Raw genomic sequence first — 25,895 nt, 5'->3', positions numbered from 1 at the left:
GTATCGTAGTTTTCGATCCTCCGTATTTGCTTGATTTGGCTCCGTGAAACTTCTGGTTGTTGCCAAAACTGAAATTATCGATGAAAGGAAAGCATTTCGACACGATTTCAGACATTAAGGAAGCTTCGACCGCGGCTTTGGAGATAATTGCAAAAAATAAGTATCAGAAGTGTTTCAAAAAATTTTACGACCTCTTCCATCATTGTATTGACTCACAAGGAAACTATTTTGAATAAAAAATGACAAAAACTAAAAATAAATAATATCTTGTATTTCATTTTGCAACAGTTATCTTTTCCATTGGACAGACTATGCAAATTTAATTGAAGCTAACAAATATACAAATAAATAACTGAATAAATTTAGTTGCGATTATTGGTTATAATTTTTGACACTACATTAGAAGCGTGCAAACCGCACTTTCACTTCCGCCCGATTCCGTTTATAAAGCGCAGTCTCGAGAGTCAAGCATCCGGAACTAACGCTCCTGGGAATACAAAGCTCGAGACGGCGGGACTCGTGAGTCTCGACCCCCACCTACAAACTCTCTCTCTCTCTCTCTCTCTCTCTCTCTCTCTCTCTCTCTCTCTCTCTCTCTCTCTCTCTCTCTCTCGCTCTCTCTCTCTCTCTCTCGCTCTCTCTCTCTCTCTCTCTCTCTCTCTCTCTCTCTCTCGCTCTCTCTCTCGCTCTCTCTCTCTCTCTCGCTCTCTCTCTCGCTCTCTCTCTCGCTCTCTCTCTCGCTCTCTCTCTCTCTCTCGCTCTCTCTCTCGCTCTCTCTCTCGCTCTCTCTCTCTCTCGCTCTCTCTCTCGCTCTCTCTCTCTCTCTCTCTCTCTCTCTCTCTCTCTCTCTCTCTCGCTCTCTCTCTCTCTCTCGCTCTCTCTCTCTCTCTCGCTCTCTCTCTCTCGCTCTCTCTCTCTCGCTCTCCTCTCTCTCTCTCTCGCTCCCTCTCTCTCTCTCTCTCTCTCTCGCTCCCTCTCTCTCTCTCTCTCTCTCTCGCTCCCTCTCTCTCTCTCTCTCTCTCGTTCTCTCTCTCTCTCGCTCTCTCGTTCTCTCTCTCTCTCGCTCTCTCTCTCGCTCTCGCTCTCTCTCTCTCTCTCTCTCTCTCTCTCTCTCTCTCTCTCTCTCTCTCTCTCTCTCTCTTTCTCGCTCTCTCTTGCATGCGCGCGCAAGAGACTTTTTTTTGTCCGTCGCTCTTTCTTCCTTTTTCTCGCTCTTTTTCTTTGTGTACGTACAATATGTATACATATACATGTGTGTATATATATATATATGTATATATATAAACTAATTTTTATGTATATATATATGTATATATAAACTAATTTTTACTATTTATTGAAAATTAATTTACTAGATCTTATGAATTAATAAAATATTTATGTAATCGGGATCAAAATGATACTTCAGCGTTATATAATATAGCTACAATATTGTACAAAATAAAATTTATATTTTTTAACTCTAATATAAGCAGGAGAGATTTATATATAAATATAATATGTATTTGCGGTAATATGTATACATAAAGAAAGTTGGAGAGCAAGAAAATGGGAGAGCGGAGAGCGGAAAAGAATATTTCAACATGAATATACAGGGTGTTATAAAAGTCCCGGAAGAGCAGAATAACTCGAAAAATATGAGTCTAAGAAAAACAGCGAAGTACTGGGTTTTTATTATTTTTTCCTGGCTATCTGACGGTGACCTCGGATTTGATCTTGACAATGACCTTGAAGGTCATTTCAAGGTCAGGTCAATTTTTTTAAATGGGACCCCATACTTTTGAGCCCAAAAATGAAAAGAGCGGAAAATTTTACGTTTGAATATGGCCTTGAACACCAACGCCAAATTTGACCTCTGAAGGTCACATAAAGGTCTAAGCTTGTTTTAGGCTGAAAACGCGAATATCTTCGAAAATGCACCTGCTAGGGAGCAATGTTACGCATAAGAATAAGAATTTAGAGGTCAACGAGGAACATTCAGCCATGACCTTGCCCTTATTCTCAAGGTCATGAGTTAAGATTATTATTAAGGTCGAACCGGATTTTTTAAGACTGAAAATCCATACTTTTGACCTAAAAGAGTCAAGATTGAAAAATTTTACGTTCGGATATGACGTTTTCAACCTTGACCTTGTTCTCAAAATTATACGTCATATATCAACATATATGATCTTGTCGATCCCTAGCAAGTGCATTTTCGAAGATGTTCGCGTTTTCAGCCTAAAACAAGCTTAGACCTTTATGTGACCTCCAGAGGTCAATTTGGCAGGGTTTAAGGTCATATCCGAACGTAAAATTTTCCGCTCTTTTCATTTTTGGGCTCAAAAGTATGGGGTCCCATTTAAAAAAATTGACCTGACCTTGAAATGACCTTCAAGGTCATTGTCAAGATCAAATCCGAGGTCACCGTCAGATAGCCAGGAAAAAATAATAAAAACCCAGTACTTCGCTGTTTTTCTTAGACTCATATTTTTCGAGTTATTCTGCTCTTCCGGGACTTTTATAACACCCTGTATATTATGCACGAATCTGTATTCCCCGCTTAATTATTAAGTAAAATCAAATATGTTAATAAATTTTTATTAATATTTTACAAATTTATTATACTTAATGATTTATTATTATTATTGTAACAATTTTTTTAAATTTGTTACAATGTTGAAAATACACTAAAATATAAGGCTAATATTACATTTGTCGTACGACAATCTTTTCGAATACGTTGATTAATTAACAAACAGAATATTTCTAGGATTGCTCCGCGTACGCCAATCAATGTATCCGAAAAGCTTGTCGTACGATACATGTAATATTAGCCTAAGTTGGCACTAAAAAGTACCGATTCAGATATTGCATTCAAAAATGCCTTTTATTGCAGTGAGGTGTTCCCGTTATGTTTTAAAAATAGGCGCTGAAAAGTGCCGATTTACTCCTCTGTCTTCGAGAAGAGAACGTGTGGTATGTGCGTGCGTGTGTATGTGTGTCTGTTGTGTGTGCGTGCATGTTGCACCCTCCTCCCTCTCTCTCCCTCTCTCCCTCCCCTTCCCCCTCTCTCCCCCTCTCCCCTCCCTTTCCCTCTCCCTCTCCCTCTCTCTCTCGACCTCCTGCGACCGTGAGTGTTGTCTTCGTCCTCATCCTCGTCCCATGCATCTGTAAATTTAGAAATTTCTAATATTTTTTAATATATTAGGAGCGCAAAATGTTCTGAGCCCTAGATTTCATACTACTGAAACCACAATTTAAATTGCATTAATTTTCCCGCCCTCTTGCGGTTTTAAAGCAGTGACATTTGGTCTTTCGAAACATCGTGCGATTTGGCGTTTGATGCACATAACCTTAAAATCAGCAGTGTTCACGATGGCAATAACAAAAGAGCATATTCGATTTTCCATCCACTTCGCGTTTCATTTGAAGAAAAATGCTGCTGAAGTCACTGAAATGATCTGTGTTGCATATGGAGAGAACGCTGTAAGTTATGCTACGTGTAAAAGGTGGTATCAAAAATTTCGCCAAGGAGATTTCAGTCTTGAAGATGAACCGCGTGCTGGACGCCCTCAAAAGATTGAAACGGACGAACTGCAAGCATTGTTGGATGTAAACTCTGCACAAACTGAAAAGGAGCTTGCAGAGCAACTTGGCGTTACGCGACAAGCCATTTCCACACGTTTACATGCAATGGGAAAAGTTCAAAAGGAAGGCAGATGGGTTCCGCATGCACTGTCCGAAGACAACAAAAATCGACGGCGTGACACGCCACTTACTTTGCTTTCAAGGTTACGGAAAAAGGATTTTCTGCACCAAATCATTACAGGTGATGAAAAGTGGATACTTTATGGTAATCCGAAGCGTAAAAAATCATGGGTTGACCCTGGTCAACCTTCGACATCGACGCCAAAGACCAATATCCACACCAAGAAGGTTTTGCTTTGCATATGGTGGGATTGGAAAGGTGTATTGTATTACGAGTTGTTACAGTCGGGTAAAACAGTAACGGCAGATCGCTATCAGCAACAATTGAGCAATTTGAGCGATGCGTTTGAAGAAAAGGGGCCATTTACTGGCAAAGGACGTCGTAAAGTGATACTGCTTCATGACAATGCCCAACCACATGTTGCGAAAGTGACTCAGGACCATATCTTTGCGTTAGGCTGGGAATTTCTCCCGCACGCGGCGTATAGCCCAGACATGGCGCCTTCCGATTACTACCTATTCCGGTCTCTGCAGCATTTCTTGGCTGATACACATTTTGTGACACTTGAAGAGATACGAAAATGCCTTGATGACTTTATCGCCTCGAAGCCGGTGAGCTTCTACCATCAGGGAATTCGCAAGCTGCCCGAAAGATGGCAAAAGGTCATCGATGCAAACGGGGAATATTTCGTTGATTAATATAGTTTTGTTTGTTTTTAAATAAATTTTGAATTTTGCAAAAAAAGGCCCAGAACTTTTTTGCGCTCCTAATATATGACGGACGCGATTAATAGAAGAGATCAAGTAAAATACAGGGAACGGAAATGAAAAATTGAAGAACATATAACTTTACTACCAGTAATCAGTGAGGAATGATCCCTGCTGCTACATTTCTCTCTTACATGACCCTATTTCTGTATTATTTCATGAATGTAGGCATTTTTCAGTGATATTCAATATATACATATTAAACAACATACCGTGAAATGTATTGAATATTACAGAAAACTGTATACATTGGCTGCATTCAGAAGAACAAAATGATCAATGAACGGTTAGTGATTCTCGCTCCTGATTGGCGAATACTTCTGGGTCTATGAAAAATCTAAAAGAATGCTCCAGTCACAGACAAAATAATCACTAAGCGCTCACTGATCACTTTGTTCTGCTGAACGCAGCAAGTAACAAAATAATATTGAAATTGCGTCATATGTGACGGAGAAATTCAGCTAAATATTTCCAGCAGATGTATCACTCACTGTTCAGATGCCCGACAATATTTATAAGATATTTTAAAAACATAGATGTTGGATATATTATAAATATTCTAATGTCTGAGATTTTCAACTATGGAAAAATATGATAAATATCTAAAAATCTTTATAATATTGTTCATACATCTTTTATAAACCTTTTATAAATATTTTATAAATCTTTTATAAATCGGAATTTTTATAAACATACGTATGACAAACATGTTCAGATATTTATCATACCCTTTTCATGCCTGAAAATATCGGACATTAGAATATTTACGAAATATTCAACATCTATATTTTCACAATATCTTGTAAATATTGCGTGTTTATTCAACAGTGCTATATACCTTATGTCGGGTCTTGCTGGTCCTGCTCCTCTTCCTCGTCTGCACGCTCGTCGCTCCATAAGTTGCGCTGTATCATTGGACCGGCTGCCGTTCTACGTTGATTACGTCCTCTGTGGCGGTGTCGTTCCTTCGCTGTCCGAAGAGCGTCTCGCATCTGTATTTGGAACTCGGAACGTTGAGGTCTCTGAAAGTACCGGCTACGGCATGCAGCATCTGAAAACCATAATATATCTTTATATCACTACAACAGTTGCATGCTACTACACCTGACACCTCCGTGTATAACGATGACCGTATCCAGCTCAAAAAATAACTCAGTGTGCACTTTGTGCCTATTGTCCGTGTTTGGAATATTTCTTTACATTCTTGACAAATGTACGGAAATATATCAATCAGGATGGATAGTTCACTGAGTTACTTTTTCCGCTGAATACGTCCAAGCACGTCGTCATGACTCAGCAAACTTGATCTGTGTAGAGAAGAAGACACAGCACACACAAAGTAACAATTATATCTCTGCTTAAAATGTTTGATAGCAAATGTGTGATTGATATAATAGAAACGGACGGAATGTCTATGTTAATTTATATGACTTATCATGAAATCATATAAATTAATATAGACATTCTATCCGGTTCTATTGTATACAATCACACATTTGCTACCAAACATTTCAAGCAGAGATATAATTGTTACTTTGTGTGCGCTGCGTCTTCTTCTCTATACAGATCAAGTTTCGTGGCGACGTGCTTTGTGTTTACTTACCATAGATAGCCTTCGTCAGACGGGTGTTATATAATGCTTCTTATTGCTTCTCGCGGCCCCACCAGGTCAAACACGGCGTGAAAGCGTCCTGGAGACTCTCCTTGAAGCATAAATTGATCGCTTCCTTCAGGTTAAAACTGCCGATGTAGTGGAAATAATTCATCTAGATAAAATAAAACAAGTATAACATCTGCTACAAGCAGACAATGTGTAACAGCGATGTCAAAAGTATGAAAGTAATTATCTCTACTTACGACTTTGCAGTAAGTCTCTTCATCGATGTCCTCAAACGCACGCAATTCTGCTACCGATGATATCGAAAGAATATCCAGCTTGGAGGATGTTGAAGAACGTTGGTTACTTTCGACGCATTGCAGGATCCTTTCCAGCATGGTTTCCATCTTCCTGTGAAGAAGGGGTAAAAAGATAATTTTATAAATTATTTTGTCAGTATATAGTACATACTCACGTAAGTCTCTTTTCCATGCGCTCCCAACGATCGTTGTTCTCCCTGTGGACAAAAATAACGTTTTTATAAATGTTCTTTTACAATTTTCGTTACTGTTATATTTTTAAATACGCACAAAGACATACCGATTGTCCGCCTTCTGTGTTATTCGTGCATGTTGGCCATAAGGTAGCCGCTCTTCGTACTGCTCGTAAGATAGACGCTCCTGATGGAACTGATGCTGCGTGTGGCCCTGCGTTGTCCATGGGCGCGAAGTACCCTGCAACTCAGTATATGTATCATTAGTGTAGTACAGGTGTTCACTTTCGTGAGGTGTACATGTAGTGCGAGAAGTATGAATCGATGTGTCTTGTGCTGGGTGGACAGATGCTGTGGGAGTAATGTGTGTGGGATTATATGTGTGTGTGTGCGCGATATGTTTTGTGTAGTATTAGTAAATAAATGTATATCGTTGTTTGCATTCTTGTCCAGGGTGGCCCGTATATCTCTGATGTCCTCTTCGATGCTTCCTGCCGTGGTGTTTGGCACAGGTGCAGCCCGTTTGCATACTGGAGGAACCTCGTCTGATGATGTCTGGTAGCTTGTTGGCTTTGTAATTATACGCTTTGGTCGTTCTTCCATCTGTAAGTAAAACTATGTGCCTGTATCAAATGATAACAACATAATCTTATGTAATTGTCTTACCATTGTCCTTTTATTTAGAAAGTGGTGGTTATATATGTCCTTCTCAAAGGACTTTTTTACATTTGCTGTTGACACTTGTCGCGAAAAAGAGGTTAAGAATATGAATACATGAATAGGTAAAACAGATATTATTCACACACACAATATCTGTACACGAGGATACAAAATTACTTTTCACAAGATATCGGAAAGCAAAACATAGGTGTATGAATTATGCGAAAAAAGAAATTTCAGCCGCAAAACGACATTGCTTTCGAGAACATTTCTGAGCAACGGATATAAAGCAGCACAAATAAAAATGATAGCAGAATCATAATATTGCAACATATTAGTGCATATGACATTACCCAATCGCAAATATTAGCTATTCCTTGAAAGACATGGAATAATAACAAAAAACAGTATGTTAATACGTACCCTAAGCTAAGAGATACTAAGCAAATATATCGCATCGCAAACATCTTGTAAATGTTAGTCACAATACTGCAATAAACACATGTTACATATCACTATGTATTAGAACAGCGACAATGTATTTTGTTTGCAAATAATCGTCTTCATCACTATTGCTATCGTCCATGGTTAGACGTTCCCAAAAAGGCATTCTATAACATTTTGCATGAACTTCGTTTAAGGATACGTAAAATCTTTCGCTGCTCAATGTGGCGCACTTGTATACCTGAAAACACGAAGATGCCATACCAACATCGTAAAAGTCAGCAACACTCAAAAATCTGTTTACAGCCAAACGAAAAGAGTTACTTTCTCTGGAAATTTCAGTGACAATGCATATGGATCCATCATGTAATATACAACAATTGTCGTATGTGTCTATACTTAGCAATATATTATTAAAATTAATCTTACGATACTGTGGACAATTGGTATCATTATTACGCAATATAGATGTACGAATAGATGATGCATTATTACATGTGTTATTTGTTCCGTGAATCTGCTGTTCTGTCATTCTGTTGAAAAACTGTTGCAAAGGTAAGCCCGGTTTTCTGCAACATTTTCTAAAAATGTACATGTTATTTTCATATGCAAAAGCAGAAAATGAATCTAAATTACCGAAACGTCTGACATCATCAGCGAGATGAAGAAGGCCATGTACATTGTAAGTAGCAAAAGTTGGACCATACAAATTTGCACAACGAAGGACAAATTTTTGCAACGCGATTTCTGCAAAACTGAGATGTTGCCTCAATGGTGATTTCGAGACCAGGACTCTAATAGCAGCATGTAAAAATAAGAAATGTTTATACACGTCTTCATTTAATAAACCATACATTACAACTGGTCCTGTGTAAAGCAAGAATTGACGAAATTCTGTCGCTTTAAACTTGGAACATATATCGAGAAGCCTAGGATGTCGTGCAAAGTCCGAGGGACAATATTTTCTAAGAATATTTAACCTTGTATTTATTACAGAAAGATATCTTCCCGACAATTTCGATAACCGTGAATATTTTCCATACACCCATGCAGTTAAAAGTTTCTTCATTACGCCCAAACATACAAGATGCATATGCTCGAAAGGAACTTGAGAAACCATGCTAATTGGTAACAATGATAATGGGCTTTCACCCTCTCTATGGTGATCTTCATCCAAACGTCTTATATATTCGTCGTCAGTTCGAAGGGAATGCTGAATGTTATTAAATACAAAACGACCTTCCGTATATACACCAGAAATCTTACATTTTGAACAAGGTTTACTAGATGCATGGCTACAGTGATTTAAAATGAATGCTCGTGCTGGAGCATCAACTATAAAACATCTTAAACATATCTGAACTTTACGATTATGAAAAGTAATTCCCCTATTTGATACTATTGCTGTAATGTCTGCGACAAATTTTTCAAAAAATGCATTGTGATTATTTGGCTTTTGGATACCCTTGTAGATCCCCACTACTATTGGTTTTGTATTTTCTACATTTATAATTCTACATTGAATTATAGGCCATATATGATTAGTACTTGATTTATCCAAATTACATCCGTCTGTATTGAAATCTATTTCTAACTCTTTAACCGATTGCAATGAAATATTTGAAAGACATTCAATAATTTTATTTTCGACATCAAAATGGATATATTCCTCCGGTTCTACTTTTGATATTACAATATGATTTCGTGATGTATTAAGGAGCGTTTTAACATCTTTTGGCAATGTAGAAAAACAGGAGTGCGTTCGAAAAAGAGCCAATATACTATTACATTGAACATGAGTAAGATTATTATCAACGAAACAAGATGCTAAGCGTTCATTGAAAGGTAAATCGTTGGAAACAGATAGAGATAACGGAAATGTATCGTTAATCTCAGAAATACACGACGACTATTTCGTTGTCTTAAGGACAATCTATGTAATGCTTTCCGCGAAATCGAAGATTTGACTTTAACCGTTTCACTGCTACGCGGCGCAAAAGCGCTGCGTTCATTTGTCTCGAAAACCGCGACGCAGCGCTTTTGCGCTGCGAGTTTCAGTGTGTCTTTGTTGCTCCGTGGAAGTGAACGTAGTCTGACCTCACGCGTACTTTGTAACACGAATGCATTCTGAAATAACTTTTTACCGTTTTTATATATTATTTTTAAAAAATAACCATGTCACGGGCTATTATTTCGGACGTTGATTCGATTGCTAGTGATTCTGAGGATGGTGAAAAAACAGACAGTAGTGATGATAGCATTATTATAACTCATCAAAGAAAAAGACTGAGGATTGAAAGTGAGTCTTCTATCTCATCTTCATCTTCAGAAACAGAAGAAACACCAACTTTTACGAATATTCCTCCGACAAATGTGTTTTCCAAAGCAACAAATAATTTTTTCGAGACTCCTGGACCACATCAAAAATTATTGACGATATCGAAAAGGAGTGGATGAATCATAAAAATAGCGTGTCAACACAACCATCTTCATCAACCAAAAAATTTGCGCTTGAAAAATTACCGGGACGTAACTTACGACAATGTACGGTGTGTAGCAACAGAAGGAGCGGGATCAAGCGATCCCGCCTTATTTGCGCTTGTTGTAAAAAAGGCCTTCACGCTATTTGTGCGGCAAAACATAGTTGTTATACATAAATTTTTCATGTAAGAGTCAGTGATCTTCCCCTAATCAAAATGATCCTTTACGTGCTGATCATAAGAGAAGATCAATAAACTTTAAGTTATCTTTTTATAAATTTTAATTTTCAAAGAAAAAAACAATTTAATGTTTATTTTTTCTTATTCACAATCACAATTAATATTGTTTCTTTATAATACGAAAAGAATTATTAAAATTGATTGATATTTGTCTAAATGAGAGTGTTTTATTTGACAACATCAAGTCAAAATATGTCCCGCAGTTTTCGTGCGTTCTTGCAAGAATTGCTTAGCAGTCAAACGGTTAAATAATTGTGTATGCATATTCACGTGTATTCTCTGTACAGCAAACGATGTTTAGATATCATCTCGGTAGCTTTCGTAAACAGATTATTTGTTCAGGAATTCTTCGTTCACCTTGCTCATGTGACAGTTGAACTCAGAAAGAATAATACTACGAATAATACTACATGCCAAACAGCGTTAAATGCATAGCCACACCAACTATATGACATCCAATCAAAATGCACCTTTGTAGATTGATTGTACTACGTAAGTCATCTCGTTGTTTTGTTTAAGAATTAATACGTTGCGATGCAAATACTCCTTATCTTTCTTTTCATTCCACGTAAAAAACAAACAGTGCAAAATATTCGATATATCAGAAATAGTCTCTGAAATCTTCCTTCCTTGGCTGCATTCCGATATTCACTATCAGCACTGAAATTCTATAGTATAAGTGACATAAACTATGACTACGTTTACACAGCCTAATTTACGCTAAAGTTATAACATCGATGTTATAACTACTGACGTTACATGCCGTGTAAACACTCCTTTACGACGAAGTTATTACATTGATGTAGTATATTACTACATAGATGTAGAGATATTAATTTAGAAGACCATACGTCTCTTTCTTCTTCTTCGTCGTGTATTTCTGAGATTAACGATACATTTCCGTTATCTCTATCTGTTTCCAACGATTTACCTTTCAATGAACGCTTAGCATCTTGTTTCGTTGATAATAATCTTACTCATGTTCAATGTAATAGTATATTGGCTCTTTTTCGAACGCACTCCTGTTTTTCTACATTGCCAAAAGATGTTAAAACGCTCCTTAATACATCACGAAATCATATTGTAATATCAAAAGTAGAACCGGAGGAATATATCCATTTTGATGTCGAAAATAAAATTATTGAATGTCTTTCAAATATTTCATTGCAATCGGTTAAAGAGTTAGAAATAGATTTCAATACAGACGGATGTAATTTGGATAAATCAAGTACTAATCATATATGGCCTATAATTCAATGTAGAATTATAAATGTAGAAAATACAAAACCAATAGTAGTGGGGATCTACAAGGGTATCCAAAAGCCAAATAATCACAATGCATTTTTTGAAAAATTTGTCGCAGACATTACAGCAATAGTATCAAATAGGGGAATTACTTTTCATAATCGTAAAGTTCAGATATGTTTAAGATGTTTTATAGTTGATGCTCCAGCACGAGCATTCATTTTAAATCACTGTAGCCATGCATCTAGTAAACCTTGTTCAAAATGTAAGATTTCTGGTGTATATACGGAAGGTCGTTTTGTATTTAATAACATTCAGCATTCCCTTCGAACTGACGACGAATATATAAGACGTTTGGATGAAGATCACCATAGAGAGGGTGAAAGCCCATTATCATTGTTACCAATTAGCATGGTTTCTCAAGTTCCTTTCGAGCATATGCATCTTGTATGTTTGGGCGTAATGAAGAAACTTTTAACTGCATGGGTGTATGGAAAATATTCACGGTTATCGAAATTGTCGGGAAGATATCTTTCTGTAATAAATACAAGGTTAAATATTCTTAGAAAATATTGTCCCTCGGACTTTGCACGACATCCTAGGCTTCTCGATATATGTTCCAAGTTTAAAGCGACAGAATTTCGTCAATTCTTGCTTTACACAGGACCAGTTGTAATGTATGGTTTATTAAATGAAGACGTGTATAAACATTTCTTATTTTTACATGCTGCTATTAGAGTCCTGGTCTCGAAATCACCATTGAGGCAACATCTCAGTTTTGCAGAAATCGCGTTGCAAAAATTTGTCCTTCGTTGTGCAAATTTGTATGGTCCAACTTTTGCTACTTACAATGTACATGGCCTTCTTCATCTCGCTGATGATGTCAGACGTTTCGGTAATTTAGATTCATTTTCTGCTTTTGCATATGAAAATAACATGTACATTTTTAGAAAATATTGCAGAAAACCGGGCTTACCTTTGCAACAGTTTTTCAACAGAATGACAGAACAGCAGATTCACGGAACAAATAACACATGTAATAATGCATCATCTATTCGTACATCTATATTGCGTAATAATGATACCAATTGTCCACAGTATCGTAAGATTAATTTTAATAATATATTGCTAAGTATAGACACATACGACAATTGTTGTATATTACATGATGGATCCATATGCATTGTCACTGAAATTTCCAGAGAAAGTAACTCTTTTCGTTTGGCTGTAAACAGATTTTTGAGTGTTGCTGACTTTTACGATGTTGGTATGGCATCTTCGTGTTTTCAGGTATACAAGTGCGCCACATTGAGCAGCGAAAGATTTTACGTATCCTTAAACGAAGTTCATGCAAAATGTTATAGAATGCCTTTTTGGGAACGTCTAACCATGGACGATAGCAATAGTGATGAAGACGATTATTTGCAAACAAAATACATTGTCGCTGTTCTAATACATAGTGATATGTAACATGTGTTTATTGCAGTATTGTGACTAACATTTACAAGATGTTTGCGATGCGATATATTTGCTTAGTATCTCTTAGCTTAGGGTACGTATTAACATACTGTTTTTTGTTATTATTCCATGTCTTTCAAGGAATAGCTAATATTTGCGATTGGGTAATGTCATATGCACTAATATGTTGCAATATTATGATTCTGCTATCATTTTTATTTGTGCTGCTTTATATCCGTTGCTCAGAAATGTTCTCGAAAGCAATGTCGTTTTGCGGCTGAAATTTCTTTTTTCGCATAATTCATACACCTATGTTTTGCTTTCCGATATCTTGTGAAAAGTAATTTTGTATCCTCGTGTACAGATATTGTGTGTGTGAATAATATCTGTTTTACCTATTCATGTATTCATATTCTTAACCTCTTTTTCGCGACAAGTGTCAACAGCAAATGTAAAAAAGTCCTTTGAGAAGGACATATATAACCACCACTTTCTAAATAAAAGGACAATGGTAAGACAATTACATAAGATTATGTTGTTATCATTTGATACAGGCACATAGTTTTACTTACAGATGGAAGAACGACCAAAGCGTATAATTACAAAGCCAACAAGCTACCAGACATCATCAGACGAGGTTCCTCCAGTATGCAAACGGGCTGCACCTGTGCCAAACACCACGGCAGGAAGCATCGAAGAGGACATCAGAGATATACGGGCCACCCTGGACAAGAATGCAAACAACGATATACATTTATTTACTAATACTACACAAAACATATCGCGCACACACACACATATAATCCCACACACATTACTCCCACAGCATCTGTCCACCCAGCACAAGACACATCGATTCATACTTCTCGCACTACATGTACACCTCACGAAAGTGAACACCTGTACTACACTAATGATACATATACTGAGTTGCAGGGTACTTCGCGCCCATGGACAACGCAGGGCCACACGCAGCATCAGTTCCATCAGGAGCGTCTATCTTACGAGCAGTACGAAGAGCGGCTACCTTATGGCCAACATGCACGAATAACACAGAAGGCGGACAATCGGTATGTCTTTGTGCGTATTTAAAAATATAACAGTAACGAAAATTGTAAAAGAACATTTATAAAAACGTTATTTTTGTCCACAGGGAGAACAACGATCGTTGGGAGCGCATGGAAAAGAGACTTACGTGAGTATGTACTATATACTGACAAAATAATTTATAAAATTATCTTTTTACCCCTTCTTCACAGGAAGATGGAAACCATGCTGGAAAGGATCCTGCAATGCGTCGAAAGTAACCAACGTTCTTCAACATCCTCCAAGCTGGATATTCTTTCGATATCATCGGTAGCAGAATTGCGTGCGTTTGAGGACATCGATGAAGAGACTTACTGCAAAGTCGTAAGTAGAGATAATTACTTTCATACTTTTGACATCGCTGTTACACATTGTCTGCTTGTAGCAGATGTTATACTTGTTTTATTTTATCTAGATGAATTATTTCCACTACATCGGCAGTTTTAACCTGAAGGAAGCGATCAATTTATGCTTCAAGGAGAGTCTCCAGGACGCTTTCACGCCGTGTTTGACCTGGTGGGGCCGCGAGAAGCAATAAGAAGCATTATATAACACCCGTCTGACGAAGGCTATCTATGGTAAGTAAACACAAAGCACGTCGCCACGAAACTTGATCTGTATAGAGAAGAAGACGCAGCGCACACAAAGTAACAATTATATCTCTGCTTGAAATGTTTGGTAGCAAATGTGTGATTGTATACAATAGAACCGGATAGAATGTCTATATTAATTTATATGATTTCATGATAAGTCATATAAATTAACATAGACATTCCGTCCGTTTCTATTATATCAATCACACATTTGCTATCAAACATTTTAAGCAGAGATATAATTGTTACTTTGTGTGTGCTGTGTCTTCTTCTCTACACAGATCAAGTTTGCTGAGTCATGACGACGTGCTTGGACGTATTCAGCGGAAAAAGTAACTCAGTGAACTATCCATCCTGATTGATATATTTCCGTACATTTGTCAAGAATGTAAAGAAATATTCCAAACACGGACAATAGGCACAAAGTGCACACTGAGTTATTTTTTGAGCTGGATACGGTCATCGTTATACACGGAGGTGTCAGGTGTAGTAGCATGCAACTGTTGTAGTGATATAAAGATATATTATGGTTTTCAGATGCTGCATGCCGTAGCCGGTACTTTCAGAGACCTCAACGTTCCGAGTTCCAAATACAGATGCGAGACGCTCTTCGGACAGCGAAGGAACGACACCGCCACAGAGGACGTAATCAACGTAGAACGGCAGCCGGTCCAATGATACAGCGCAACTTATGGAGCGACGAGCGTGCAGACGAGGAAGAGGAGCAGGACCAGCAAGACCCGACATAAGGTATATAGCACTGTTGAATAAACACGCAATATTTACAAGATATTGTGAAAATATAGATGTTGAATATTTCGTAAATATTCTAATGTCCGATATTTTCAGGCATGTAAAGGGTATGATAAATATCTGAACATGTTTGTCATACGTATGTTTATAAAAATTCCGATTTATAAAAGATTTATAAAATATTTATAAAAGGTTTATAAAAGATGTATGAACAATATTATAAAGATTTTTAGATATTTATCATATTTTTCCATAGTTGAAAATCTCAGACATTAGAATATTTATAATATATCCAACATCTATGTTTTTAAAATATCTTATAAATATTGTCGGGCATCTGAACAGTGAGTGATACATCTGCTGGAAATATTTAGCTGAATTTCTCCGTCACATATGACGCAATTTCAATATTATTTTGTTACTTGCTGCGTTCAGCAGAACAAAGTGATCAGTGAGCGCTTAGTGATTATTTTGTCTGTGACTGGAGCATTCTTTTAGATTTTTCATAGACCCAGAAGTATTCGCCAATCAGGAGCGAGAATCACTAACCGTTCATTGATCATTTTGTTCTTCTGAATGCAGCCAATGTATACAGTTTTCTGTAATATTCAATACATTTCACGGTATGTTGTTTAATATGTATATATTGAATATCACTGAAAAATGCCTACATTCATGAAATAATACAGAAATAGGGTCATGTAAGAGAGAAATGTAGCAGCAGGGATCATTCCTCACTGATTACTGGTAGTAAAGTTATATGTTCTTCAATTTTTCATTTCCGTTCCCTGTATTTTACTTGATCTCATCTATTAATCGCGTCCGTCATATATATTAAAAAATATTAAAAATTTCTAAATTTACAGATGCATGGGAGGAGGATGAGGACGAAGACAACACTCACGGTCGCAGGAGGTCGAGAGAGAAAGAGAGAGAGAGAGAGAGAGAGAGAGAGAGAGAGAGAGAGAGAGAGAGAGAGAGAGAGAGAGAGAGAGAGAGAGGAAGAGGCGGAGAGAGAGAGAGAGAGGGAGGAGAGTGCAACATGCACGCACACATACACACAGACACACATACACACGCACGCACATAACACACGTTCTTTTCTCGAAGACAGAGGAGTAAATCGGCACTTTTCAGCGCCTATTTCTAAAACATAATGGGAACACCTCACTGCAATAAAAGGCATTTTTGAATACCAATATCTGAATCGGTACTTTTTAGTGCCAACTTAGGCTAATATTACATGTATCGTACGACAAGCTTTTCGGATACATTGATTGGCGTACGCGGAGCAATCCTAGAAATATTCTGTTTGTTAACTAATCAACGTATTCGAAAGCTTGTCGTACGACAAATGTAATATTAGCCTTATATTTTAGTGTATTTTCGACATTGTAACAAATTTAGAAAAATTGTTACAATAATAATAAATCATTAAGTATAATAAATTTGTAAAATATTAATAAAAATTTATTAACATATTTGATTTTACTTAATAATTAAGCGGGGAATACAGATTCGTGCATAATATATAATTGACAAGCAAATGCATTATCAAAAGTCATTTCCAGCTGTACGTAAACAATATATGATTCTAATAAATTCATTTGCTTTTGCATTGTACATTATACACACTTGGCCAAAATCTGTACTCCTCGCTTTATTTGAACCTAACCTACTTGGTTGAAGTGGGTGGGGTGTAGTAAATGAATATGGCAAAATCTGCTCGATATTTGGCACCAATTTGCTGTGGAATTTTGTCACTAAGCTTTGCTCGGTATTTGACGTCAACTTGCTGCAAGGTTTTGTTGCCAAGCTTTGCTCGGTATTTGGCGTCAATTTACTGTGGAGTATTGTCGCCAAACTTTGTTCGGTATTTGGTGACAATTTGGTGTGATGTTTTGTCCGTAAGCCTTGCTGGGAACTTGGCGCCAATTTGCTCTGGAGTTTTGTCAGCCAGTCTTGCTCATTATTTGGCGCCAATTTTCTATATAGTTTTGCCAGCAAGCCTTGCTCATTATTTGGCCCCAATTTGGCATGAGAATATGTATACAAACTTTGCTAGCAAATTCCGATCCTATTGAGGACACAGATGGATTTGACAGCAAACTTTGTACAAATTTGGTGCCAATTTGGCGATAATTTGCTACCAAATTGTTTGCTGGGTCTCTCCACTTCATACTCCCTCTCTCACACTCTCCCTCTCTCTGTCACATTCTCTCTCTTTCTCTCTCCCACACTCTCTCTCTCACACTCCCTCTCTCATACTCTCACACCTTCACATTCTTTCTCTATCTCTCAAACTCTCTCTCGCACTTTCTCCCTCACACTCTCGTGTCTCTTACATTCCCCTCTCTCTTACACTCTCTCTCACTCACCCCCTTCTCTCTCACACGCTCTCCCTCTCTCTCTCTCTCTCACATTCTCTCTCACTCTCTCTCTCTCCCACGATCTCTCATTCTCTCACTCTCTCTCTCACACAATCTCTCTCTCATACTCTCCCTCTCTCTCTCTCTCTCTTGCTCTCTCACACAATCTCTCACAATCTCTGCCTCATACTCTCCCTCTCTCTCTCTCACACGCTCAATCTCTCTCACACTCCTTCTCTCACTCTCTCTCCTTCTCTCGCCCTCTCCCTTCCCCACTCTTTGTTTTTCTCTCACTCTCTCACTTTCTATCTCTCACACTCCTTCTCACACTCTCTCTCTCTCACACCTCCCCCCTCTCTTTCTCCCGTTATATTTATTACCATTACCCGAGAAAAAGAAATAAATTATAGCTTATTATTTTGTTATAAAATTGTTAACCTGATATAACCCCGTTATTACTCGGTTTGTACAAACTGTCACTCAGCTGTCATTCGCTGCAATGACAGCCGCAAACGGCACAAAGGTAACGCGAAAGTTTCCCGAAAAATGGCGGAGACAAGGTTGGTATCAACGAAAACTTCTAGACGACATAGTTTTAATTCCTAAAGGTTAGTAATATTGTTTAAGTGGTAAGCTGTTACTCTGTTAGCGCTCTGTTATTCTGTTTGCGCAAACTTTTTGACAGATGTACGCACGTATGTCACAAATATCATGTATCCTCAAATTATAAATGTAAAATACTTTATAATATTAAATAAAAATGATATAAATGAAAACATAAAGTGCGTATAACAAAATAAATGAGACGAATGAGAACATAAAGTCAATAAGGTAAAAAACGTAATAAATAAATAAATAAATATATATACAGGGTGTTTGATAGCTGATTATGCAGACGAAAGTTGGAGATAGATTGGGTGTAGCCGAGAAGAAAAGTCATGTACCATAATGTCAAATTGGCAATAGTTATCGAGTTATTAATTAAAACATGTAAGCCAACGAGCGCGTAGAGAGCGGAGGGCGACCGCGGTAAGCACGTAGACATTTGATACAGGCAGAGTCAGCGAGTAACGGTAGGCGAGCGCGCGCGGCGAGGGGCAACGTAAACGACAAGAGGCGAGCGCGCGCGACGAGGAACGAGCGAGCGTGAACAACGAGGAGTGAGCGAGCGCAAGCGACAAGAGGCGAGCGAGCGCGACGAAGAGCGAGCGAGCGCGAACGACGAGGAGCGAGCGAGCGCGAACGACGAGGAGCGAGTGAGCTATAAGGAAAAAGCTATAAAGAAAAAGCTCGCTCGCTCCCCCGTCGCGCGCGATCGCCTCTTGTCGCTTACGTTGCCCCTCGCAGCGCGCGCTCGCCTACTGTTACTCGCTGACTCCGCCTGTATCAAATGTCTACGAGCTTACTACGGTCGCCCTCCGCTCTCTACGCGCTCGTTGGCTCACATATTTTAATTAATAACTCGATAACTATTGCCAATTTGACATTATGGTACATGACTTTTCTTCTCGGCTACACCCAATCTATCTCCAACTTTCGTCTGTATGATCAGCTATCAAACACCCTGTATATAACCTCCAAATTATTATGGTATCTTCCTTGAACTATCCCCGAGAATCTTACAGAGCCAGATTTTGCAATCCGGCCGTCAAAAATTTATCATACATTAATAAAGCGTTCGCTGTACCAAGCGTCGCTGCGAGTCACTCGAAATATCATTTCACGAGATGTAATATTTCGTCTCTTTGACGATACGTATTATTACCAAATTGTTGCAGCGTCTTCTTCGTACTATTCCCGAGATCGGTACAAAGCCGGATTTTGCAATCCGGTCGTCAAAAATTTATAATATATAAATAAAGCGCCCGTCGTACCAGGCGTTAGAGCGAATCAGTTGAAAAATCATTGTAGGAGATGCAAATTTCACCTCGTTGACGATATGTTTCACCGCCAAATTGTTATAGCATCCTTTTTGAACTATCTCCGAGAAACCTACAGAGCCAGATTTTGCAGTGAGGCTGTGAGAAATGTATCATAAATAAATAAAGATGTATGAAGCGTCGGAGCGGACAATACCATTTTACAAAATGAGATATATTACTTCACTGATGTAATATATCATCATCATATTGCTATAGCATATCTCTAAAACTATTCCCAAGATCCTGACAAAGCCAGATTTTGCAATCGGGCTATCTAACTTTTATTAGAAATAAATAAAGATGCATCAAGCGTCAAGGTGGATCACGCGAATACAATTTCACAAGAAGAGATATTCCGCCTCGTTGGCGATATATATAACCGCCAAATTAATATGGAATATTCCTTGAACTATTTATTATCCAGGTCCCTACCAAATTTTGCATTCCGGCCGTGAAACATTTATCATATATTAATAAAGCGTGCGTCGTACGAAACATCGCAGCGAGTCTTGCGAAATACCATATTACAAGAAAAAATATTTTTTCTCGTTGCTGTCATATATCAGCACCAAATTGTTATAACATATTCCTCGATCTATCCCCGAGGTCTCTACAAAGCCAGATTTCGCAGTCAGGCCGCCTAACATTTATCATATATAAAAGACTGTACCGAGCATTGCAGCATGTCACGTACAATTTTGGAACATGAGAAATATTGCCTCGTTAATGTAATATATTACCATCAAATTGTTCGGCCGTATTCCTTGTATTATTTCTAACGTCACTATAAAGCAGGGTTTTGATTATTAACACATATACGGGGTGTCCCATTTAACCTGACAAATCGTAATATCTGGAAAACTACATGTCGGATCAAAAAAAGTGGGTAATGAAATTTGTTCGTCTCGAAGGGGGACATCCAATGATATTAAACTCGACCTCCCACCCCACTCCTGGGGGGTGGGGGTGGGGAGCAACTTTGAAATCTTAAATGAGAACCCCCATTTTTTATTGCAGATTCGGATTCTACGCCACAAAATATGTAAGTTTCGTCCGAAACTTTTTTTTTTGATTCGTGATAGATGGCGCTGTAATCGCAATAAATTAGATTTTCTGCAATTCTCCAGAAATGATCATCGGATTGAAAAATAAAAAAATACCTGTTCAATATTTTGAAAAATATTTTTAAAAACCATAATAACAGTTATCCCCCCCCCATCTCCTCGGGGTAAGGTGGGTGGTAACGTTCAAATCTCAAATGAGAACCCACATTTTTCATTGCAGAATTAGATTTTACGTGAAGTTTTTATGGAAACAATTTTTTTCATTCGTGATAGATAGCGTTGAATTTTTTATATATCAAATGTTAGGCGGCCTGATTGCGAAATCTGGCTCTGTAGAAAGCTCGGGGATAGATCGAGGAATATGTTATAACAATTTGGGGCTGATATATGACAGCAACGAGGAAAAATATTTTTTCTTGTAATATGGTATTTCGCAGGACTCACTGCGATGTTTCGTACGACGCACGCTTTATTAATATATGATAAATTTTTGACAGCCGGAATGCAAAATTTGGCTCTGTAGGGACCTGGATAATAGTTCAAGGAATATTCCATATCAATTTGGCGGTTATATATATCGCCAACGAGGCGGAATATCTCTTCTTGTGAAATTGTATTCGCGTGATCCACCTTGACGCTTGATGCATCTTTATTTATTTCTAATAAAAGTTAGACAGCCCGATTGCAAAATCTGGCTTTGTGAGGATCTTGGGAATAGTTTTAGAGATATGCAATAACAATATGATGATGATATATTACATCAGTGAAGTAATATATCTCATTTTGTAAAATGGTATTGTCCGCTCCGACGCTTCATACATCTTTATTTATTTATGATACATTTCTCACAGCCTCACTGCAAAATCTGGCTCTGTAGGTTTTTCGGAGATAGTTAAAAAAAGATGCTATAACAATATGGTGGTGAAACATATCGTCAACGAGATGAAATTTTGCATCTCCTACAATGATTTTTCAACTGACTCGCCCTAACGCCTGGTACGACGGGCGCTTTATTTATATATTATAAATTTTTGACGACCGGATCGCAAAATTCGGCTTTGTACCGATCTCGGGAATAGTACGAAGAAGATGCTGCAACAATTTAGTAATACGTATCGTCAAAGAGACGAAATATTGCATCTCGTGAAATGATATTTCGAGTGACTCGCAGCGACGCTTGGTACAGCGAACGCTTTATTAATGTATAATAAATTTTTGACGGCCGGATTGCAAAATCTGGCTCTGTAGGATTCTCGGGGATAGTTCAAGGAAGATACCATAATAATTTGGCGGTTATATATATTGTCAACGAGGCAATATATTTGTTCTTATAAAATTGTATTCCGCCTGACTCGCTGCGATTTGGTACAGCTGACACTTTATTTATGTATAATAAATTGTTGACAGCCTATTTGTAAAATCTAACTCTGTAGAGATCTCGGAAATAGTTGTAGGAAGATATAACAAGTAACTATAACAAGTTTATGGTCATTACGTCAATAAGGCAAAATATTGCTTCTTGTAAAATGGTATTCCACCTGACTCGTTGCAATTCCTGATACGGTTGATATTTTATTTATATATTATAAATTTTGGACGGCCGGATTGTAAAATCTGGCTGTGTAAGGTCCTCAGGGATAGTTCAAGGAAGATGCTGTAACAGTTTAGCAATTATACGTATCATCAACGAGGCGAAATTTTGCATCTTGTAAAATAATTTTTGGAGTGATTCACTGCGATGCTTGGTACGGCGGACGCTTCATTTATTTTTCATAAATTTTGAACGGCCAGATTGCAAAATCTGGCTTTGTGGAGATCTCGGGAATAATATAAGGAACATGCTATAATAATTTGGCGGTGATATATAACGTCAGCTAGACAAAATACGTCAATTTGTAAAATGGTATTGCACGTAAGTCGCTGCGACGCTTGGCTCACTCGCCCAAAAGTCTGGAAAGTATTTTCTAGCTGTGTATCGGCCGGCGAAATGTCCGAGTGAGTAAGACAAGGACAGTGCGATCGATTGTTCGTCCTTGTCAAACTGACTTGACCTAACCTTCCTGCTCTTGCGCTCGCGCGCACGGTGTTGGTTCGCGATCTCGCCGCACGAGGCCTCCAAAGTCAACGCTGGATTTGTCTCTGGCTCCTGTAGACCCTTAAAGGTCATTCTACAATGAGGTTGTAGTAGTATGCAGTAGGCAAATTGACCAATCACGATCGACTGTTCTCTTTACGATCGAAGAATAATCGACTGTGATTGGTCAATTTGCCTACTGCATACTATTACAACCTCATTGTAGAATGACCTTAACAGCCCTGTATAAACCCTTAAGTCTTTTGTTCGCCTCCGTGGCGGTTGGATGTGGTTCTTGGAATTATGTGTATTTTTGATCGTGGGGCTGCGTACGCGTTATCCCTGTTTTTCTTTTACTTTCATAATCGTTGACTGGCGTAGAAAATAGAATATAATAGCTCAGCTCAGAGCCATTTGTTGAACCAGAACCAGAACCAAAGTTGGATTTGTTTTTAACTACCATCTTCAATTTTTCAATGGTAATATATTTCATTACGATTATCTTTGATAGTTTACTCCAACAGACCTCATAGATTGGTAGACTTCGTAGACAATCATTCGATTGTTTATGAAACATTTATTATAATACAATAAAATTACAATATGAAAATGATTATTTTATATTTAGCTGTTTGATATTTATAAACAAGAAAGAATTTAAAATTATAACCGATAGGATATGACATTTTACAGATAATAGTACCTTAATAGATAAAAGAACGTTAAAGGTAAGAATGCGCAAGGTAGAAGATGTAAATTACAAAGTAAATTATAGGTTATAAATTAAATAGATATAAAACATCTGTAAATTCAAATTATATTTTATATAAAGTATATTTGTAAAATAATAATAATTACCTCTAAAAAATCTTACTATTTAAATCACTTTTAATTATATTTGTAGGTTATGTTCATTCATTTCTATGTTATAGATAAAACTAAGGAACTTCCTAAGGAACTTTAATAAATAGCCTAGTTGGAATTAACAAATATTGTGAATGTAATTTGCTTTGCAATTGTTATTTATATAACTTGATGCATACCATATATGGAATATGTGTTCCTTAGGAGCAAATTTTGTACATATTATATTTTTCTTATATTTAGGTAAGAAAAAGAGGAAAAACTAATTAATTTAATTATTATGATATATAATTTATTATAATTATTATATATTTATAAAAAAATATGATTGCTGTATCCTTATTTATCATAAAAAATGTTGAGACAATTTTTCCTAATTATTCAATTATTTAAACTAATATAAAATTTAATGATTACTTATATTTTTTAGTTTGTATTATATATGGTAAGGAAGCCATAGAAGAATCTGTAACACAATCTAAAATCAAAAATATTTTCAATCAAGACAAAAGTGAACAAATTCATGCAGATGAAGGAAAAGATTATGTAAAAGCAAAAGCTGAAGTAACAACAAATATTACCAATACTATGTCAACAAATATTACTAAAGTTAATTGTTCATTGGAGAAGATCTATGGTCCTGTTGAGGTTTTACAAAAATTGTATTTTATTATTAGAAAATGACAAAAGTTTTAGAACAGTTAATATTATATTTAGATATATAAAAGAAATCTATATATAATACTATAATAAAATGTAACAATTTTTACATTAGCTGTTTCAAAACTTTTAACTCAATATAAAAATAACCATTTATCAATGATCTTTATAATTATTTTTTTTATATCTTAGATTGTCAATGCGACAAGGCTCATGGAGTTATTGATTCTGGAACCTGGTCCATCAAATCGCTCAAGAAATGGCAAAGAAAGTAAACAGTTGCCAGGAACATGTATTTTAGTATTATTTTATGCTAGGTCATGTGTCTTTAGTAGTCAAGCTGCACCACATTTCAATGCTATACCTCGATCATTTCTTCATATAAAAGCTGTAGCTATCGATGCCATAAAACATCAAAGGTAAAAATAATTAAGAATATTTGTAGAAAATTTACATTTTTTAATTTATTATTTGTTTTACTATTAATTATAATTGAAATTGTAATAATTAAAATGGAACATTTTTAGTTTCAATGCGCAATATGGAATAGTTGGGGTGCCGACATTAATGCTAGTTCATAATGGCAAACCAGTTGCTAAATTCAATGACACAATTTATACTTTGGAATCATTTGCCAAATTTACATCTCAGTTGACAAATTTACAACCGAACGGTTCGTTGTATGTTACCTCAGCGGATTTCACTGGACCAGTTTCAAGCACACCTTCTAACGAGACAGACTACTGTCTTGTTCTATCTTGGATTTTCAATATTGCTTGTATGTTATACTTCATATCACGTAGCAGGTGGTGGCAGCAGTTCGTCGAAGTTATTCAGAACACTTGGCGTGAAAGTAATGCACAACATGAACATGTCGACTAGAATATAACCTATATAAATAAACTTTTCCTAGGATATAAATTAATTATTTAAATAGTTTAATTTAATTACAATTCATTTTGTAAACATGTAAATAGAAAAAGTAAAATAGACTGATATTTCATGAACATTGGAGATCTGGGATGTTTTAAAATATAAGTTGTATTGAGTATTACAAAAAAAAATTCATATTTGTAAATGTTTCCAAAGCTTCCAATTAAATCAATATTTCATTAATTTATATATATTATATAAACACAAAGCAAATGTAGAACTTAGCATAAAATGACAAAACTACCATATTTTTTGTATTTTAATTAGGTATAGAAATTGTGTTTATACATTTCTCAAGAATTAGAAGAGAAGAAATAAAGTATGTAGGAAGAATCATTTATATATATATATATATATACACACAGGGTGTCCCATTTTAAAAAACGCACTTTGATAATTCCTTAATGAAGCATTTTCAGCAAAAATGTTTCGGACAAAAGAAGTATGATTTCAAGGGGGACATAAAACAACTTTACTATTTTGTTTACAAATGGCACCACTT

The 25,895-nt window shown here is 36.8% G+C and overlaps 4 protein-coding genes and 1 long non-coding RNA gene across 5 annotated transcripts; 3 read left to right on the top strand and 2 right to left on the bottom strand.

The window, feature by feature from the left end:
• Nucleotides 1-3,092: 3,092 nt before the first annotated feature.
• LOC112588994 (uncharacterized) lies at nucleotides 3,093-5,513 on the bottom strand. The gene is made up of 2 exons (XR_003113166.1): nucleotides 5,297-5,513; nucleotides 3,093-3,150 (listed from the first exon to the last, which is right to left on the bottom strand). It is a non-coding gene; the product is annotated as an uncharacterized LOC112588994 (long non-coding RNA).
• A 1,141-nt stretch (nucleotides 5,514-6,654) lies between these two features.
• Nucleotides 6,655-9,453, bottom strand: LOC112588986 (uncharacterized). The gene is made up of 2 exons (XM_025300455.1): nucleotides 7,215-9,453; nucleotides 6,655-7,151 (listed from the first exon to the last, which is right to left on the bottom strand). Exon 1 carries the CDS (start codon nucleotides 8,770-8,772, stop codon nucleotides 7,714-7,716), a length of 1,059 nt encoding a protein of 352 aa, XP_025156240.1. The 5' UTR covers nucleotides 8,773-9,453; the 3' UTR covers nucleotides 6,655-7,151; nucleotides 7,215-7,713.
• Nucleotides 9,454-9,957: 504 nt separating this feature from the next.
• Nucleotides 9,958-14,146, top strand: LOC109504491 (uncharacterized). The gene is made up of 2 exons (XM_025300459.1): nucleotides 9,958-13,586; nucleotides 13,650-14,146. Exon 1 carries the CDS (start codon nucleotides 12,029-12,031, stop codon nucleotides 13,085-13,087), a length of 1,059 nt encoding a protein of 352 aa, XP_025156244.1. The 5' UTR covers nucleotides 9,958-12,028; the 3' UTR covers nucleotides 13,088-13,586; nucleotides 13,650-14,146.
• On the top strand, nucleotides 13,970-15,408 carry LOC105188871 (hypothetical protein). Its single transcript, XM_025300463.1, has 5 exons — nucleotides 13,970-14,145; nucleotides 14,229-14,270; nucleotides 14,335-14,485; nucleotides 14,577-14,739; nucleotides 15,292-15,408. Exons 2-4 carry the CDS (start codon nucleotides 14,254-14,256, stop codon nucleotides 14,697-14,699), a joined length of 291 nt encoding a protein of 96 aa, XP_025156248.1. The 5' UTR covers nucleotides 13,970-14,145; nucleotides 14,229-14,253; the 3' UTR covers nucleotides 14,700-14,739; nucleotides 15,292-15,408.
• A 7,725-nt stretch (nucleotides 15,409-23,133) lies between these two features.
• bug (thioredoxin domain-containing protein bug) lies at nucleotides 23,134-25,474 on the top strand. Its single transcript, XM_011138238.3, has 5 exons — nucleotides 23,134-23,415; nucleotides 23,869-24,043; nucleotides 24,231-24,448; nucleotides 24,653-24,879; nucleotides 24,988-25,474. The coding sequence occupies exons 2-5, from the start codon at nucleotides 23,992-23,994 to the stop codon at nucleotides 25,340-25,342; spliced, it is 852 nt and encodes a 283-aa protein (XP_011136540.1). The 5' UTR covers nucleotides 23,134-23,415; nucleotides 23,869-23,991; the 3' UTR covers nucleotides 25,343-25,474.
• Nucleotides 25,475-25,895: the final 421 nt, after the last annotated feature.

Source organism: Harpegnathos saltator, unplaced genomic scaffold (assembly GCF_003227715.2).
Source record: "Harpegnathos saltator strain DR-91 unplaced genomic scaffold, Hsal_v8.6 scaffold109, whole genome shotgun sequence".
NCBI lineage: Eukaryota > Metazoa > Arthropoda > Insecta > Hymenoptera > Formicidae > Harpegnathos > Harpegnathos saltator.
Note: the sequence above shows the minus strand (reverse complement) of the source record. Positions and strands in the feature narration are given on the sequence as shown.